The 20905-nt window shown below is 35.2% G+C and overlaps 1 protein-coding gene across 2 annotated transcripts in view; it reads right to left on the bottom strand.

Moving 5' to 3' along the window:
* Nucleotides 1-5095: 5095 nt before the first annotated feature.
* Nucleotides 5096-20905, bottom strand: part of Dis3 (exosome complex exonuclease RRP44-like protein Dis3) — a 310868-nt gene continuing 295058 nt past the window's right edge. For both annotated transcript variants that reach the window (XM_090392656.1, XM_090392657.1), the window contains 3 exons: nucleotides 15408-15542; nucleotides 12367-12477; nucleotides 5096-5838 (listed from right to left, as the gene is read on the bottom strand). In XM_090392656.1, coding sequence (XP_090248782.1) covers nucleotides 5431-5838; nucleotides 12367-12477; nucleotides 15408-15542 — 654 coding nt within the window. In that variant the 3' untranslated portion in view covers nucleotides 5096-5430. The remainder of the gene's footprint in view (nucleotides 5839-12366; nucleotides 12478-15407; nucleotides 15543-20905) is intronic.

The raw sequence follows: 20905 nt of genomic DNA, 5'->3' as shown, positions 1-20905 counted from the left end.
AACTCTGGTGATGTTGAGTTGGGGTTTGTTTTCAGATTTGTTCCAGTAGCTGACTTTTCGCTGTTCGCCCTGGTTCCCTGGCGAAAACAACGGGGGCCTTGTTTAACCAGGCGACGCCCCAGCCGGCATGAAATTTTGTCATGTTGTACCATCATTTTTTATTTTGGTTTAACCAATAAGAATACAATTTGGTCGGCTAAATCCCATCTACTACTATATATACTAACTCTCTTCATATAATAATATAATAGCAATCTTTGAACTCATTCACTGACAAAGCACTCATTGACAGACACTAGCAACCTATAACTACTCATTCACCACCTCAAAAAAAAAAAAAAAAAAAAAAAAAAAAAAAAAAAAAAAATTCTCCTGACCAAGCTAACGACACTCATATTCAATTTTCAAGGAATGACTCTTCATTCTCTCCTCCAGTAATGTGCTGAAAAATTTCCTCTGCTTTAATTCTATACAAAGCTTTTAGCAACTTGTATGTTTCTATAATAGCCCATCTTTTTAGTCAACCAACTTCTGCAATCCACAGACTCATGACCACTTTTGCTGTTTGGAACTTTGACTCCCTATCCACTCATCCTCAAAAGTCCCCAGCTTCATCAATTTCCAGGAGGAGTCGAGTTCTATCAATGTAATCTTTTAATTGCATAACCTTACTTTTCTATGTTAAATTGGCACCCATTATTCTTCAGCCATACTGTCATCTCTTTAAATCATTCTGCAGGATCTATATTGTGTTAACTATTATTTTGACAAACTGCATCATCAGCTAATTATTTCCCTTTAAACCATTTCCAATCTCAATGTACAAATTAAATAGCAGTGGTCCAAATACAGAGCTCTGTGGCACAGCACAAGTTACTTGTGCCCTGCCACAGGGTTTTTCCTAATTCCACTCCTCCATATACTGCTCTTGGGTATTTCTCCATCATCCACTCTCGTATCCATATAAACTTCTTTCATCTTTCTTTGCTTCAGTTTGTGCAACAGTTCTGCACAGTATCCTTGGATGCATTCACAAAGTCTACCATTATGAAGCCATTCTTTTTATCCAACTTAATTGTTACTTTATTAAAAAGTGAATCAATTACTGAAGCTTGACCCATCCATCACAAAGCCAAATTCAATTTCAACAAACTGAATCCTTTTGAAATTCAACAGGATTATGACCTTTGAGTCATTTTCATACTCCTATCAGTCCCTTCTGAATCTTGCTTTTAACCAACTTTTCCAATATCTTTACCGCCACTCCCAAGATAATAATCGGTCTATAATTTACTGCCTATGCTGAAATGGAACTGATGCCTTTGTTCTGCTCTTTTAGGATCTTACTAGTCAAGATTTAAAGTAAACAGCACTGCCAATTCCCTTGCACATCCTCATAAGTTGGTCAATATCCCATCTTATCCCACAGCTATGTTGGCAATTAAGATTCTGCAATATCCTAAGCACCTCTGATTCATCTATCTGCTTCTATTACAGCATCAGTTACATCACATCTGTCACAATGAATCCTCTCCATCACATCTGTCACAATGAATCCACTCCATCACATGCTGTTTCAAGTAATTATATTTCAATTAGCAGCATAAATTCTAATTCCTTCCCTGCGATCTTTCCTCCTTCCAATCTGTGTCAGCATAGTTGAAGTCTCTCACAGTAATTACTAGGCATGTACTTACTGTGTGTGTTAATTTGCTAATGCACGTCATATACATCTTCCCTTGCACTGCATAACTCTCGCTTACACCATCTGATCTATAGCAGCAGCAACTGACTATATATTTTGTCCTGTTAGCCTCTAAACATTTGACAGTTTTGAATGTTGTGCCTTCTGCATCACTGTCCTGCTGACCACCTACTTTTTTTATGTTGAGCCCATCATGAGAGGTTGGTTAATCAACCCATAATATGTTAGTAATATGTATGGGTAGTGGGGTGGGAAAGGAGAAACTTGTTTCGATTCCATTTAAAAGCCAGTATATTGCATTCCTTGGGAAAAACACATAAGGGGAAAGCCTATCCCACAATAGAGCAGCAGTAGAGATGCAGGAAGAGGAAAAGAAAATTGTTCTGTAAGTTTCGAGTTATACCATGAAGGGATGTTGAGTGGTGGCTACATGTTTCAAAGGACTTAGTACAGAGAGGGAGAATTATTGATGCTATTTCCTGTTAACATTTGGCAAGGAAATATTTATAGAACACAGATATGGCAAAAAACCAAAGCGGGTGAAGCGAGTTGCTAAAAGATGGATTATTAATCAATCTAATGCAATTCATTTGCATTAGATTGATCATCAGCAGTATATCTCACTAATGTGTTTAACATTTAAACAAGTCCATCACCACTGCTAAAAAAAAAACTCCTTTTTATTCCCGATGCTTCTGTCATTAGCATACACAAACCTTGGGCACAACCAACCTTACACTTTGTATTGACTATTGCATTCAAATTTGTTACCTGAGAGAGAGTATATTAAGCATTTGTGATCATTTCCAACGCTCGTGCACGCGCATGCACTCACTCTCGCTTGCATCACCTCAACAGCTCTATAGTTCAACCACAGATGACAGAATCCTTGACACTTCTGCATATGGCAGAAGAAGGCGAATCCATTCCGATAATAGCATAATCAATCCATTTTGTGGGATGAGTGTTTATTATTACACATCAGAAAATTAGCTTAGCTTTTATGAATATTCTAGTTTTTAAAGTGGTAACTATTTTGCTTGTATAACAGTTGGAAAATTTTATGTATAAAGCACATGATTTTGTGTGTTGGTGACAAATTCGTACATCCCTTATTCTTTTCTCCCTTTCAACAAGAATTGACCCTTCTTTGCACTCTGCCAGCTATGGTTCTCTCAACTGTGGGCAGACTATAGTTTACAAGACTTTGAGCACGTGTGAAAGTATACTAAATAACACTCTTTTTCTCCCCTTTTTGACTGCGTCATTCAGATTTGGTGCTTTTTCCCAATAATATTAGTATACTGTTTATATCCGAAATTCCTTGACTTTGATTTTTTAAAGCTTTTACATATTTTTTATCATCATCATCAAATTCCTGACATGTACCCTCAAGGGGTGTACAGGATATGATAGTACTACATGAAAAATTTACATCATCACTAACTTCCTATCTACAATTTTCCTCCAGATCAGGCTGTTACTTGTCAAGACTCCAATATTATCAGATCTTATATTTCCATTGTCTAAGACACTTTGTACCGTATCAATCCACCTATATCTTGGTCTTCCTCTGGGTCGTTTTCCTGCCAACCTGGCAGAGAACACTTGTTTTGCTAATCTTTCCTCACCATTCTGTTTAAGTGACCATACCACCTGAGATTAGCTCTGCTAACGCATTCCTGGATGCTGACAATGTCTAGTTTTTAATATGATATTGCCATCTGTTCATGCCTGTAATCTTTCTCAGGACTCTCATATCTGCGGTCTCTAGTCTTTGGTCAAGTGTTTTACTTCTGATCCAGCTCTCAGATCCATAAGTTAAAACAGCTGTGAACACTGTCTAGTATACAGCTAATTTAGTGTTCCGACTAATTTCTCTCTTATTCCATATGAATTTATTCAAATGACTTCCTACAATACCAGCTTCATTGATTCTGTTGTCTATTTCCATATTTAATTTACCATCTTCACTGAAAATCATGCCTAAGTAGCTGAAATGTTTTACTTGTTCCACAGGTTCTCTGTTCACAACACAGTTGACATTTTCAATGATTCTACCTATTTTCATTGTCTGTCTTTTTATTGCTGACCTTCATGCCATATCTATTACAACAGTTATTCAATTTAGTCAGGGAATCTTGCAAACTTAGCAGATTTATTTAGAAGTATAACATCGTCCGCATAAAGCTGATATTAACATCTCCAATTCTGATATTATGTTTAATACCACTTTCCTTCATAATGTGATCCATATAGATAATGAATATCAGAGGGGATAATGTACATACTTGTCTCACGCCAGATTTAACATTAAACCATCTTCCTGTACTTCCTTCAATACTAACTGCTGACTTGCAACTCAAATAAAGACTAAGTATTGCTTGATATAATGCCCCATTGACACCATATAACTAGTGTACTGAACAGCTTCTCTCTTGGCACCTTGTCGTATGCCTTTTCCAGATCGACAAAACTTAAACACAGATCTTTGTTATATTCCCATGCTTTCTCAACTATTTGTCGTAAAGTGAAGATCTGATCCTGACAGCCTCTATTTGGCCTGAATCCAGCTTGTTCTTCACCAAGCTTTTCTTCCACAATTCTTCTCAATCGTTTCTCGAGTATACTGGCATAAATCTTGCCAGGAACACTCAGTAGGGAAATACCTCTAATTCTCACATTATTATTTCCCTTTTTATATATGGGTACTATTAGAGCTCTACTCCAATCATCAGGAATTCGTCCCTCTGTGCAGGTCTTCCGAACTATGCAGTGCAGCCACTGTAAGACTTTTATACCAACATACTTCAGCATTTCTGGTTGGGGGTGCTTAAAGGTCAAAGCTATATAACTGAAAGGAGACCTCCACATGGCCTTTAAAGGAATGCGGAAAACTGACCAGGGCTTCTGACCTAATCTCCAATCTCGTGGTGCACCCTGTTGGGTATCTACCTGGATACTGAACGAATGAGGATGGGCTGGCAATTTGGGATTTAGCCAACCAAATTGTATTCTTATTGGCTTAAACCAATATACATATTTTTTATTGTTACATATTTGTGACACTCATTTTTATTCTGCTCAAAATTAAATGATCACTTCTGAATTTCAAATCCTCTGTATTGTATATATTCACACCATGTGAATTTATTCACATCGTTATGTTAGATTAGTAATGGACATTTCATGAACAAAATTCAGCAGGTATTTACTATTATTAGCCTTATTCTCCAAAATATTGCTCTCTCTCTCTGTTCATTTATATCTCAACAAATGAGAGAAAAAATTCAAGGAGATTTTAAAAAATAAATATTACTTTTTTGGCCTAGCATTTTTCATGGTTCAAAAGAGTAAATGCTTTTGTGTGATAAAAACTAGAAGAGAAAATAAATATGCATGATTTATTTTTTGCTTAATTTCTTTTAAATTTGTAAATACACTATTACTTTTATGTAAGCAACAAATTAATAGGCATATCAGAAAGAAGAATGGTGCTACTAGTCTTAAGGCAAGCCTTCAAATAGGATTCATTTAATATGACAATGAAGTGAATTTATTGAAAATATTTGAAATTTCATGATGAGTGTGTCTTTAGACATTTAAGGTAGTTAAAATTATATATTTACATATGCATTTGAAATAAAATACTATATACATTTATGAAATATGATGTTTTTACAGATGGCATTGAATAAAAAACGTTATAAACAGTACCGTAGAATTCAAATTGTTTTTCTCTTCTTCTTTACTTGTTTACCTTCAGTTTTTTTTTTCTTTGCTGACTCTATTTTTCTTTTACGTTTATTTAACTTTATTTTCTTTTCCTCTGGGGAATCATCTATTGTTTTCCTTTTGGGCGATTCATCTTCAGTTATCTTTTCCTTCTCTGGTAATTCAACTTCAGTTTTTTTCTTCTTGGGTGATTCACCTGCTATCTTTTTTTCTTCTGTTGATTCATTAGCTAATTTTCTTTTCTTTGGTGAATGATCTTCAGTTATCTTTCTCTTCACATCTATCTTTTCCTTCTCTGGTAATTCATCTGCAATATTTCTTTCTTCTGTTGATTCATTAGCTATTTTTCCTTTCTTACTTGATTCATCTGTTAACGATGGCACACTAAACCCAGGAATCTGTTAAAAGAGAAAATGTTGCCACATGAATAATGACCTGATCTGTTTAAGCAGATTTAGGTTCTGATATTCTATATTTCATTATGATCTACTTGACAAGAAATTATATTTTTGTTTTCACCCATATTTCACTCTATAAGTAAAGAATAAAAATCTTCACGTGAAGTATCGTTTCATGAATAGTTACTCGTGTTATTTGTGTAATGAGAGTAGCTGATTTCACAAGTTGCCTTATATATTCTATAATGCAGGCATACTTCCCAGAATATATGCAGTGCCCTAAATTACGGAAAGACTCATTCCTCAATTGAGTTTTGATTTTTGTTGATGAGCCTTCGATAAAGATACTGGAGAAGTTTGGTTTGGTTGGAATTATGCCTAAAGAAAATTAAGCTACAAAGCCAGGTCAAAAATTCTAAATCAGAAATTTAGAATTTTTATCAGGGAAACAGGACAAACAGTGAAAAGTCAGTGACTGGAACAAATTTTTCTTTAGTTTTATTTCTGCAATTTGTTATCTTTCTCATCATTTGAGGAAATTCAGTTCACTACTATAGTGAAGATTTCATCTTCTACAGACTGTAAAAGTGAGCTTAAAATAACACTAGTTCTTTGTACATAAGAAGCTGGAATTTTTCACCAAAGCTGTGAAATATGAACTCTGGAATGAATTCCTTTCCTAACCCAGTCAAGAAGCATGCCAACTTGGTTAGAAAACTAGATCATGTCAGAATTACTTCTGCTAAAAAAATTCAGATATTTCAACTATCTGACTATCTGGTTAAACATGACTAGTTCTGTGGCTGGTTATGATCATCCCAGCAGAAGTATAATGATGGCAACTTTTTTCCCCCCATCCCTGTGGCCTTATGTTTGCACATGGCAAGAAATAGATACAGTTTAATCTGCTTATTCTTTTATTAGATAATTTAACATACCTTATATTCTTTTTTCTTCTTTGCAATAACTAATACTTCTGTATTACTCAATTTACTTCTTTAAAGGTACAATTCATTTTTAATTCAAATATAAAATGCAGTCTCATTTACTATTTGCATCAGTTAATCCTACTTGGTATCACGTTTTTTTTTTTTTAATATTTTTAAACAATTCAATGGGATTTATAAATAAGCCCAATGTCGGTGTCTGCTCTGCAAGAAACAGTTATGTTCACATTACCTTTCTTAATGCAACATATCTTTGTGTCTGTACTCTTCTAGTAATTCTGGTAAAAAAAATGAAACCTTATATGGAAAAGAGTTATTTTAATGATAGAATCTCAGATAAGAATGTTAGAGAAACAAATAATTCCAAACAATAATTGCTTGTAAGCTTTCCAAGAGACTGACTATAGACAGGTCTTGGTAAACTTGTCAACTTCTTTCTGGATTCACTGGCCATCTCAAAGCCATTAAATATAATGGAATGAGGACCTCTCATCATGCAGAAAGTGAAACAAGGACATCCCCTCCAACCATATCTCACAGCTCGTATTTGTGCCAGCACTCAAAAATCAGTAAGAAAGCCAAGAAAAATCCTGAATCTTTTCCTTGTGCAATCTATATGGACTAGTCTAATTGCACCCAGAACCCTTAAATTTAGAGAAAAAGCAACAACATAGCGTATTATTTAGTATTAACCTTATATGGAGGAGGGGGGGGGGGGTATGATGAATAATTTTTTGGTCTGACTACAGCAAACACCGTCATAGCGAATTTGATGATTAAAATAAACTGCCAAAATGTTCTGTCCCAGCCGAAGTCCCATAGCATTGATGCTATTTTGAAGGAAATTCCCTGAAGTAAAATCTTCCACTATAACATAACTATTTCTTTGATCCCATCCATACAAGTTTTGATATCATACGATTAGAGCGTAACTGTAAATAACAGTACGAGTATGTGGTTTGTCACTTTTTTTTTTTTTTTTTATCAACTATTATATATTAATTTAGTCACCTCAACACCAGCAATGTGGAAGCACAGGATTATTTTTAGGGAAAAATATCTTGATTGAGTTAGCTAAGTTTCTAATCCAGCTAATATTTTCTCAACAATCAGTATTCTAGAAATCTTTCGACAGCAACCATAGAAGAACTGGACAATTTTGTTTGAGTAACAGTTGCACAAGATGACATTTAGATAAAAAGACATTATGACAAATGACATTATATAAAAAAGTCGCTTATTTCAGTAGATGTGACCCACAGCATGAGATAAAATGCTGATTTGAATGATGCTATTCTTAACAACATTCAAATTTATATGAAAGATCGTTTTAACTTCTGTTTTATAAAAAAAGAGGCATAAAATGAAGTGCTAAAATGAATATATATATTTCATGCTGGCTAGGGAAGGTCATAGCCTGGTTAAACAGAATAAGATTTATGCAAGCATACTTGAGAAGAGGCTAAGAAAAATTGTGGAAGAGAAACTTGAATAAGTAGCTGGGTTCTGGCCAAACACAGGTTATCAGGATCAGATTTTCTCTTTAAGACAAATAGTTGAGAAATCATGGCAATATAGGAAAGATCTATAGATTAAGAAAAGCTTTTCAAAATGCTACAATTATATGGGGTAAATGAAACATTATATATAGCAATACAAAGTGTGTAAATAAAAACAAAACACTAGCTAACACCTTTTTATTCCCATATAGGGAGTAGGCAAGGAGGCTATTTTAGCCCTATCTAACTTTTGGAGACTGAGTGGGTAGTTCAATCTCCACTAGTACCCAATCAGAGATAACTGACCAAAGGCTATGACTAATTAAGCAGCAAGCAGTGAAGAGATGGCTCAACAAGTGCTGCCATCTCATGGTCCCTAACACAGTATATTTCATGTCTGGTTCTACAGTCGATTCTTGAGTTTATGGGACGAAAAACCCAAGTTTCAAGGAGAAAAAACCCACTTTCCATGCCAGAGATTGACTAACTCGGAAACCGGTCGAAAAAAAAAAAAAAGCTTTGAAAAATTTCCTCTAATCGCCAACTAGATTTGAAACCAAGTCTTCCTTCATGCGGCCAAGCACCATGATGTGAAAAGGCCACATCCACTGAGCTACACAGGCTCTACATAGTGTATGTTTAAGTTGTACGTCAGCAGTCAGAATTAAATGAAGGTACAGGAAGGTGATTTGATGTAAACTCAGGTGTAAGGCAAAAGCATATACTATCCATACATCATTTATATGGATAGTATGAGGAAAAAAAAGCAGCATTAAACCTGATATTAAAATCGGAGATATCAAATGTAGCTCTTTGAGAATGATGTTGAACTCCTAAAAAAAAAACCCATTGCAAAGCTCCATGATTTTCTAACTAAACTGAATAACAACTGTAACAAATTTGACATTAAAATCAATAATAAAAAGACCAAAACTGAGAAAACAGGTAGGAAGATTGAAAACTTCAATGCATTCTCAACTGAGAACCTATAGAACAAGTAAAATATTTCAGCAATTAAGCCCAGGTTCGAATCGTGGTCATGGCAGTTTTTTGCCAGCTGGTTGGCCGAGTGGTTAGCGTATCTGCTCTCCAGCCAAAAGGTTGCGGGTTCAAATCCTGCTGTGTGGGATTGGATGATTGCGATAGACTGTGAAAATAGTGGTAGTGGTGGGCATTAGATGACGTTGGTGTAGTTGTGGTTCATTGTAGTTGGTGGAGATAGAGAGTTGTAGAGTAGATGCCCTCCCTCGATGAGTCATTGGACTCCCTGGAGGTGTCAAGTAATAATAATAATAATAAATACTTTTTAGTGAAGACAGTAAATTAAAAACATGGAAACAGATAACAGAATAACTAAGCTAATATGGTGAGGAGCCAGTTGAATAAATTTATACAGAATAAGAGAGAAATTAGTCAAAACACTAAACTAGCAGTGTACAAGACAGTACTAAAACCAGTTTTAACTTATGGATCTGAGAAAATTAGAAGCCTAAACAGATGGCATCTGTTTAGGCTTCTGCCATTTTTAATATCATTCTGCCACCTAATTGATGGCAGAATGATATTAAAAAATGTCTGCATTCAAGAAAGTGTGAACAGGGCTAATATAAGATGATACGGTAATTTAAACAGAACAAGATGTAGGTGGATTGATTCAGGTCAGAAGTACCTTAGAACAACAAAAATGTTAGATATGACAATATTGGAGTGCTGACAAGTAATAGACTAATTTTTGAGGAAAATTGTTGATAGGAGATTAATAATAATGTAATCTTAATAATGTAGTACTGTCATAGTAGTCTGTACCTCCATTAAAAGTACATTGAAGTTTAAACCCATAGAGATTGATTTAAATTTTGGTGAATACATGAATGGAAATTCTTATTCCTCTTTTTTTAAGCAATTATGAGTGACCAATGAACCAATTTATATTGGTATGAATCAAGTTTTATAACACTAATTTCATTCAATATTAAATGGAAGAATACTGTCCTGATATGCTAAATTTTGTATACAATTCACTTAGGTGTTATTCTTGACTAAACTTTGATATAAAACATGTAGAGAAAAATAAGACCCGACATGTGCATATGTGAGAAGAGCAGTACTCTAGAAAAAATTTAGAATTTTTTCTAAATTAGCATTAGGGAAAAAATATCCTGGTTAAGTAAGTCAATTTTCTTTGCTTGTCTAATATGAACAAATTTGTGACACAACCTCTAAACTTGATGCAACAGCTGAAGACAACTTATAGGCTTTAAAAACCAAAAGCTAATGAATAGCCCACTACTTTGATGAACTGTTTTCACAATGAAAATATGATCACAATAGTCAAATGACAACAGACTCCCTCTACAGGAAAATTACAGCTATAATCACCTTCCTCACACAACTATATTACATCTACTGCAGAACAATTTTTTAAACCAGCAGTAATGAGATATAACTGCCATTTTCAGGAGGGGTCTGCCTATTAAACATGTATGCTGGAGTACCTGGAAAGACTATGAACCTATTATACCAACCAACTTCAAAATATGGGATAGACTTCTATAAGCATGCTGAAATAGAAACTGTGTATTTATTTATTTTGATTTCTCCAACCAGAAATATCGCTAAGTGTACAAATAGTGTTATCCAATATGTTTTAAGACCTGGATTAAAACTATATCTGATTATTCACTCACTCTCTCTCTTTTATATATATATACGAGGTGGTATCAAAACGTTTCGAGACTAGGTTTGTAACACGGCAACAGATGGCAGCACACACACAGTCACAGGGAGCACCTACCTTCATAAGTCAGTGTGCCAAAAGACATCGTCCTATGTACATCGGGAGCTGTGCAACTGATGCTATTCTGACCACCTGCATTACCACATCTGTGATTTCATCATGGACAGCAAGTTAGAACAAAGAGCAAACGCGAAATTCTGCATGAAACTGGGCAAATCTGCCACAGAGACATTTGACATGATTCGACAAGTTTACGGTGATGCTGCAATGAGTCGTTCGAGGTGTTTTTGAGTGGCACGCGTGCTTCAAAAGCGGAAGAACATCACTGGAAGACGATGAGAGATTAGGAAGACCTTCAACGAGCTCAACCCCCAAAAATGTCGAAACCATTCGGCAACTTGTGCATGAGGATCGTCGGAGAACACTCCACAACACTGCTGCCAATGTCGGTGTGTCATACGGAACAGTCCAAGCAATCCTCACGTGTGATTTGAACATGTGTTGCTGCCAAGTTTGTCCCCAGGCTGCTGACCCATGAGCAGAAAGAACTCCATCAGCATGCTGTGGATAACCCATCCTTCATGTCGAGGATCATTACCGGTGACGAAACTTGGGTGTACAGGTACGACCCTCAGACGAAGCAACAATCTTCACAGTGGAAGAGCCCATCATCTCCACGACCGAAAAAAGCCAGGCAGGTCTGAAGCTTGACCAAGTGCACGCTCATCGTCTTTTTCGACATTCGCGGCATTGCGCATCGAGAATGCGTCCTCAGGGGCCAGACCATCAATAGCGAGTTCTACTGCCAGGTTTTAAGGCATCTGAGGGAGGACATTCGGCGAAAGCGACCAGGTCTATGGCATGCGAAAAACTGGATGCTCCATGACGACAATGCACCCTGTCACCGAGCTCACACGTGAGTTTCTCACCAGAAACAACATGATTTCACTTCCGCACCCACCCTACTTTCCAGATTTGGCTCCTGCAGACTTCGCCCTCTTCCCAAAGATGAAGATCCAGCTCAAAGGTCACTGTTTTGACACCGTTGCTGAGATCCAGCGCGAATCGCAGAAGGTGCTTGACATGCTTCGAAAAGAAAACTTCCAAGACATATTGCAGAAGTGACAAGAACGCTGGGAGTGCTGTATTGATATGCAAGGGGACTATTTTGAAGGTGATAGTGTGTAAACGTAGATATATAAATATATATATATATATATAAATATAAAGTAATTTCTCGTAAATAGAGCTAGTCTCGAAACTTTTTGATACCACCTCGTATATTATGACTTTCTTCAACATAAATAAATAAAAAACCAAAATTATTAGGGAAATGTTACTTTACCTGTGGCTTTACTAACTTCAGAGAAAGTTTAGAATGTTGAATATTTGACTGATCTATAGAGAGCTGTACCACAACAGGATCAAACTGCTTCAAATTTATTTCTGAAGTCATCTGTAATGGTGTCAGTAAACAAGAAATGATTATTAAGTAATATGTATTTAAGTATTTCATAAAATAATTCAATATATATGCTGCTTAGATGAAGGACATTCGGTTTGTTCTACAGTCATAAATAAGTAGCATAAAGGTACATATGCAGCAACTGACATAATTTTCTTATTTTTCATTGAACAATTTAACAAAAATAATGTAATGTTACAAACTATTATGAAAAGCATAAATCCTATTTAAGAGTAATCTTAAACACGATTATATTACTGCAGTGACTAGTGTTAGACAAGTGGTAAAAGGGTGGGGGATGAAGAATATGCCAGTATTTGTTGCATGAAAGATGGCAATTCAGAGTGCTGGGCTACTGTTTTTGCAATATTTATGTCTTGCAACCTCCATCCTTTAAGGACAGATTTTAGCTTAGGAAATAAAAAGTCGAGAAATAAATGAAATTAAACAGAATGCGGCAGAGCAACTTAAAGCTATTTCTTTAGAACAGTTCCAGAGATACTTTCAAGTGGGAAAAACATTGGACATACTATTGAAGCAGTAGGTGGGTGAGGTACTGTGATGTTCTTTTGAGTCAGAAACTTGCAAGTTGAAAGAGCTGAGCAAGCTCTTTCAACTCCCATTCAGAGCGAGGATCATCATCATCAATTGAAGCTTGACCATCTTTAAATCTTTTAAAAAACTACTCAGATGTCTTTAAATGGCTTAAAGACATTATCCCCAAAAGATGTTTTAAGCATGTTTCTATGGGTTTTTTTTTTTGCCTTTAATACAAAAACTGTGCATGCACATGTGGTTCATTAATTCTTGACACTGAGACACTAAAAAAAAGAGAAAAAACTTCTTGTTCATTCATCAAAGCATTGCTGTGGGAGACTGAGGTGATGCAATGGTTGGGCTTGTTTCATCATGTTATGGCATGCCTACATGCATATCTACTTACAAAACAATATAGTAGTGTGAACAGTTTCTTTATATGAGTCCTGGAACTTTTTGAACAGAAGAGTCTTGTGTGTTGGCTTCAATGGATGGCCAGGTAAAGCTGTGACTATCACCACAGGTTGAGCGCTGGGTATAAATCTCACTCTTTCTGTCTTTGGAAATTTTATTAGTGTTGAAACTGGTAGATGAATTTCATTGGGTTATATAATAGGATTTCCTTGATTGTTTATAGAAAGATACCCATAGAACAGACAAGATTTAGGCCTAACAGAAGTTGCTATCATCAGGTAGTGTGACCTTGAACACTTATATTGAAAATAATTTAAATGCTTAAACAGAATCTCTGATTCCAAAAGTAAAGGAAAGATCTTCCACAAGGATTTGTGCTGATTTCAGTGTTTTTAAGTCTTTACATCTATGATATGATATCACCACCACTTTTTTCAAGGAAATTTGTTTTCAATGACACAGCAATTTGACCCTTTCAAATTGCAAAATATATATATTAACAGTGGTATAATCAAAACTTAATAACTACTTTCAACAGTAATAGAAATATACCTGTAGAACAGGTCAAATTTATGCCTAACATACATTGCTGTCATCAGGTGTAGGCCTTGACTACCTATATTAAAAATGGCTTACATAAATTCTTAAACAGAATCACAGATTTCAAATTCCACTTACAACTTCATCTGAAAAAAACTGAAGGCATTGCTTTCCATTTATATAACAGTCAATTGACCTACATTCCTAAACTCTAGATAGATTCTTTGACTTTCAAAGAACACTTGACAAAGACTGCTGATAAATTCAAATCTTGCAGAAACTAGCAAGCTCTCCATGGAGAGCTTGCTAGTTTCTGTCTCTATCCACAGAGATACCAGCAATGCTTTGACATCAGTATATTTCATAGCAGAATATTGTTCCTAATGTGCTTAACACGATCACAACATCATTGGTTGATGTTCACCTCAGCCCTTCATTACTTCTCACTTCAAATTCACCTTCAGGCTGGCAATGCTGGGGTGTTGTTTCTTGCAGGCTAGTCTCTCAAGATTCAACCACAATTCAGATGGTCCACTGCCTACCATGAAACAGGATGATGTTCAGGGCCTGTACCACAGGTCCCAGCACAGTGTCTTCATACACTTTGAAAGATGTTTTGATTTCTTCCTCACAGAAAGGAAACTTGGATACCCCTGATATGTCTCTCTCCCTCGCCTCCCCACCAAACCATACTGACACAGTGTGAAGACCTCTCTGGGTTCTGGGTGCTATGGCACCCAGAACCCAGAGAGGTCTTCACCATCCCCACCAAACCATTCAGGGTCTTCACACCCTGAATGGGCACACTTTACTGTGTGATCATTCAGGGCATATACCTGATTGTTTTGGCAGCTAAATGACTTTTCAATGATGAAAATCTTCTCATCTGTGAAGAGGACATCTACGTCTGTTATTTGTGCACCATCAGAGAAATACCTTTGATTTTATCACCATCTGTCACATAAGTTGTGGTGTTAGGAAGTGTCCAGTAGAACGATGATAGGCTCTCACCTCCCATGTCATCAGTTAGTACACGTGACATCTGTGAAACATTCATCTCTTGTGATATCGCTTTCTGTGTTCTCATAGGATTACGGTGGAGGCATGCCTTTGCCTTCACTTCACAACCTGTTGCATCCTATTCTTTGGCAGTCAGACACATCTTCTGTATCTTTATAATTGCTAATAGTCCAATGCACAAACATCCTACTCATCCTGAGCGTTTTTAGTGTGTTGAAAATAACAGGTGGCTGCATGTTTACCTGTACAATTAAACAAGTTCTCTCTCTCTCTCTACTGATAAACACATGAATGTTGGCTGTGTACAGTGCCACTAACGGAACTAGGCTCATACAATTTGGGCACTGAAAGAGGGTGTGTGTGTATACAATATATATATATTATTTTATATATAAATTTATAATTCCTACAGATTCATCTGACTCTTTTTTTGGTAAATATAATGTAGCTTCCAATCCAAAGCGTGGAATCAAAATCTGAAGTGCATTTTCTCGAACAAAGAGAACATAGCCTTCTTCTTCCAAGACAGTGTCCTTTAAGAATATCTGTAAGAGAAAGAAAGAAAGAAACAAACAAATTTCATTTTCATTCAATTCATAATGACAATTCAAAATTACATTCTGTATAGCTCTAAAAGGCTTATCAAAATCTAATCTTTGAAATAAGTAAAAAAAGAAAGAATGCATAGTTTGATTTCACACAGAATAATAACAAAAAATTACAGAATATAATGATAAATCCATATAGTGAATTTACATATCTATAAATAGTTATCCATTAGCAACTTAGTATTACATTTGTACTGTTTGTATTTCCAACTAGTCATCTCTGTGACTGATAACACTAATTTGCTAAACAGTGGCTAGATAAAATGCTTATTGTGTTCATCAAAGCTAGTTAAAAAAAAATACAATATATATATTTATCCTATTAAGTAAAGGTGAGCTGTTATCATCTTAAAAACACAACATAGTTATTTTTTTTAAGATGATCCTCAGGTGTTTTCCAATCCTTCCACTGGAAAAGACCTAAGGTTTGAGTCTTCTCAATATAATAGTTTGAATTTCTGGAAACTGTTTCCATATGGATCTAAGTTTTTGAAAACAGTATATAGAAACATCCAACTAAGTTTGGCATTAGAGTTGTCTCCCATATAATAAACACACAAGCTTTATATATTGATTATTTAAATCAAATATTTAAAATTACTGATTAAATTTTATTTTAGAAAGAATACTGACTAAAGTATTCTTTAGTCAGAATGTATCTTGAAGGGAATATAATGCCAGATTTGTATAACTTTCAAATTTAGTTACTTAAAGGATTTTTGTATTATTTTATATTAATTAATCTTATTTATTTTCCATGTGAATGAGATCAGTGCATGTTTATTGCATGGTTGTTCTTTAGCACCTCCACAGCATGGATCGGAGAAAAACAGAGCAATGGAATCTTCGATTGGAAAACACCTCAGATTTGAATCTTCTCAAGATGAGAGGAATCATTATATAGACAACTCTAATCATTATAAAAACAACACTAATTTGCTAATCAGTAGCTAGATAAAATTGAATTTCATATTGAAAAGAATAACATGTAAGAAAGTTTTAAAGCGAATAAAAGTTGAGCAGCTCTCAGATATGAACTGTAGACTGAAATACACAAAGATTATTGAAGAAAAAATGAAAGAGTTTGAGAATATGAACCAAACATTGGAGATTCAGAGGCAAGCCTTGAAGAAAACCCTGATTGATTCAGCCAGAAAGGCATGTGGTGAGGTTGGTTGTCTGCAAGGATAGAAAAAGCGAAACTTGATGGTGGACACAGGAAGTTAAAGAGGCAGTGAAGGAAAAGAAGAATGCATATCAAAAGTTCGTGGCAACAAAAACTAGCTAAACAAAAGTCATGGGAGGACTTTGGCAAAAACATAGAAAATAAATATCAAGAAGGTGGCAAAACATTCTGGAGGTTGTTAAAGACGCTTAGAAATGGAGAAAAGAGTGCTGTAAAAGGAGTTAGAGATGATAAAGGTGACATGAAAACGGGAGAAAAAGATATCCTTGAAGTATCGAGTAATTACTTTGAAAAATTGCTAAATGAAACAAGCAGTGATAGCACAGTGGTAAAAAACACTCAACAGGCATACAGTCAAGAATACATATTCATACTTGAAGTAGAAAAAGCCATCAAAGGCTTGAAATATGAAAATATAGCAGGAGTAGATGATATGCAATCAGAAATGCTGGAGTATGGTGGTATAAAAGTCTTACAGTGGCTGCACTGAATAGTTCAGAAGGCCTGGACAGAGGGAGGAAATTCCCGATGATTGGAGTAGAGCTCTCATAGTACCCATATATAAAAATGGAAATAAAACTGAATGTGAGAATTACAAAGGTATTTCCCTATTGAGTGTTCCTGGTAAGATTTATGCAAGTATACTTGAGAAATGGTTGAGAAGAATTTTGAAAGAAAAGCTTGAAGAACAAGCTGGATTCAGGCCAAATAGAGGCTGTCAGGATCAGATCTTTACTTTACGACAAATAGTTGAGAAATCATGGGAATATAATAAAGATCTGTATTTAAGTTTTATCGATCTGGAAAAGGCTATTGACAAGGTGACGACAGAAGCTATTCAATACGCTACAGTTATATGGTGTCAATGGGGCATTATATCAAGCAATATCTAGTCTTTATTTGAGTTGCAAGTCAGCAGTTTGAATTGAAGGAAGTACAGGAAGATGGTTTAATGTAAAATCTGGTGTGAGACAAGGATGTACATTATCCCCCCTGTTATTCATTATCTATATGGATCACATTATGAAGGAAAGTGGTATTAAACCTAATATCAAAATTTGTAATGTCAGCTCTTAGCTTTATGAGGACCATGTTATACTTCTAAATGCTACAAGTCTGCAAGATTCCCTGACTGAATTGAATAATTGTTGTAATAGATATGGTATGAAGGTGTCAGCAATAACAAGACAAAGAGAATGAAAATAGGCAGAATCGTTGAAAATGTCAACATGCGGTGTGAACGGAGAACCTGTGGAACAAGTAAAACATTTCACCTACTTAGGCACAATTTTTAGTGAAGATGGTAAATTAAATATGGAAATAGACAACAGAATCAACAAAGCTGGTATGATAGGAAGTCAACTGAATAAATTCATATGGAATAAGAGAGAAATTAGTCAAAACACTAAATTACCTGTATACGAGACAGTGTTCAAACAAATTTTAACTTATGGATCTGAGAGCTGGGTTAGAAGTAAAACACTTGACCAAAGACTAGAGACTGCAGATATGAGAGTCCTGAGAAAGATTAAAGACACGAACAGATGTCATCAATGGCAATATCATATTAAAAACGAGGATATTAGGAAAGAACTTGACATTGTCAGCATCCAGGAATGCATTATTCCTGGATGCTGACAATGTCAAGATTGTCAATGACAATGTCAATGACATTGTCATTGACAATGTCATTGTCAATGACAATGACTTCTTGAAAATCTGATAATAACATCCAATTTCATGTTCTTGCCATATCCATATACAAATTTCCAATATCCTTAGAAAAGTGACTGATCAACTGGTGGTGCTCAGGATATTGAAAGTTTGTATATGGATATGGCAAGAACATGAAATTGGATGTTATTATCAGATTTTCAAGAAGTTGAGGACTCATCAATGGAGTGCCATACATTGCCCAGAACAGCCATCATAACCTTCTCTTATGCTCATTCACTAGATGTAGTCACCACCAACAAGCAAACTGTTCCACTTGCTCACTGAGAGAAAAATTTAGCTCTCATCCTTTCTTAACTGCACATGAATTCATCTTCAACAGGTGTCCTTTTGTCTTCTACCTGCCTTCCACATAAAGAAAAATTTCATCAACCAATATCCTATAACTACTTTATGCAGATGATGTTGTACTCCTAAACAAATCCACTGCAAGACTACAGAATTCTCTACCCAAACTGAATAACAGCTATAATAAATTGGGCCTAAAAATGAACAATAAATAATTGACGACATCTGTTTGGGCTCCTAATTTTTTCTGGATCACTCGCCCATGGTTTCTAATCTTTGAACTGTTGCCTTATTTCTTACCCAACTTATGAATCTGAGAGTTGGACAAGAAATAAGGCAACAGTTCAAAGATTAGAAACCATGGGCAAGTGATCCGGGAAAAATTAGGAGACCAAACAGTTGGCATCAATGGTAGAATCATTAAAAATGAAGATATAATATATAGAAATGACCTGGAAGAAAACCAATATCTTCACTGCACTGATTCAGCCAAAAGTGCTCAAGACTGAAATATAAAATACAACAATATTGGAGTGCTGACAGGAGATTAGTAATAATGTAAACATGATCATGTAGTACTGCCATGATATCCTGTCCACCTCTTGAGGGTACATATCAGGAAACTAATGATGAGTTGGCCAATCTTATATTGAGGTGGCAGGGATTTTTTTTTTTTTTTTTTATACTGCAATCAAGCAAATCAGCTAGAAAACACAGGCAATTAAGAGACAAAAAAGAAAAAAAATTAGTGGACAGTAGATGGTGCAATGCAGTGGTTTCATAAAGGGTGCCATAAAATTTTAAAGCATCACAAAGGTTCTTCCCATGGAAGAACCTTTGTGATGCTTTAAAATTTTATGGCACCCTTCTTTCAAGTGTATGATGAGAAAAATAATAATTAATCACTGGAAATAACAGTAAAAATGCAGGAAAGAAAATAAGAGGATGTTTACACAGAGATTGATAAGCGGTAGAACAGTGATGTAGTGGAGCAAAGGCAAGTATATTCAGTATCATAAATTCATGTTATGATACTGAATTATCCAAAAAAGTTCTCTAATATGAGCATGATGACACCTGGCACAATGAATCATTATTATTATTTAGGTTGAGAATTTTATTTTTTAGCTTTACAGGTTGGTTATATGAGGGTCAGCTCCATTTTCATTGTTTTTGCTGTTATATATTTGTAAAAAGATTATTTTTGAGGAACAAGTTGGCCTGTCTACAATAATTCAAGAGACTATGTAGATATATTGATACATTTTCTGATAAGTAGCCTCAAATGGTGCACATTATATATATATATATATATACAATGTGACCTCCCTTGATGAGTCACTGACTCCCTTCCTGTGTCTCTCTTGATAATGATAATTAGTATTGTGCCAACAATTTTCTTCCAAACTAATGTTATTGGTTGGATCACCCATACTGTCATATCTTACACTTCAATTGTCTAAGGCACTATCAACCACATCATTTCAGCTAGATCCAGCTCTTCTTACTACAATCCTGGCATCCAAATGCAAGAATGTTATTCTAATCTTTCCACTACCAGTCTGTTTAAATGAGTATACACCTTAGATTAACTCTGGTCACACATTCTTGAATGCTCATAATGTGAAGTTCCTTTCTAATAACTTCATTTTTAATATGATTTCACTGTTTTATTTGCAACTAAACTTTTGGATCTGTTCAGTTAAACCTGGCTTGAACATTGTCTTGTATACTGCTAGTTTAGTATTTTGGATAATTTCCCTCTCATTCTATATACATTTATTCAATGGAGCTACCACCATACCAGCTGTACTTATCTCTATGTTTGTCATCTTTGTTACAAATGTGCCAAACAGTTGAAATGTTTACTAGTTCTATGGGTTTTCCATGTTCCTGCCAATTTTCATAGATTTTGTCCTTTTATTCCTGATTTCCATACCAAATTTGTTCCAGCAGTTTAATTAGATTCCTGAAGAATTGTACTAGATTTATTTAAGAGTACAACAACATTAGCATAAAATAAAAAAACTAAGTTTAATATCTCATATTTTGATAATGGGGTTAATGAAACATAAGATACTAACAGCGGATA

Source organism: Typopeltis vanoorti, chromosome 5, assembly GCF_054136105.1.
Source record: "Typopeltis vanoorti isolate ZY-2024b chromosome 5, IOZ_Tvanoo_1.0, whole genome shotgun sequence".
In the NCBI taxonomy this organism is placed as follows: domain Eukaryota; kingdom Metazoa; phylum Arthropoda; class Arachnida; order Uropygi; family Thelyphonidae; genus Typopeltis; species Typopeltis vanoorti.
The sequence above is the reverse complement of the archived record's forward strand: the minus strand, read 5'-3'. Positions and strand labels throughout refer to the sequence as shown.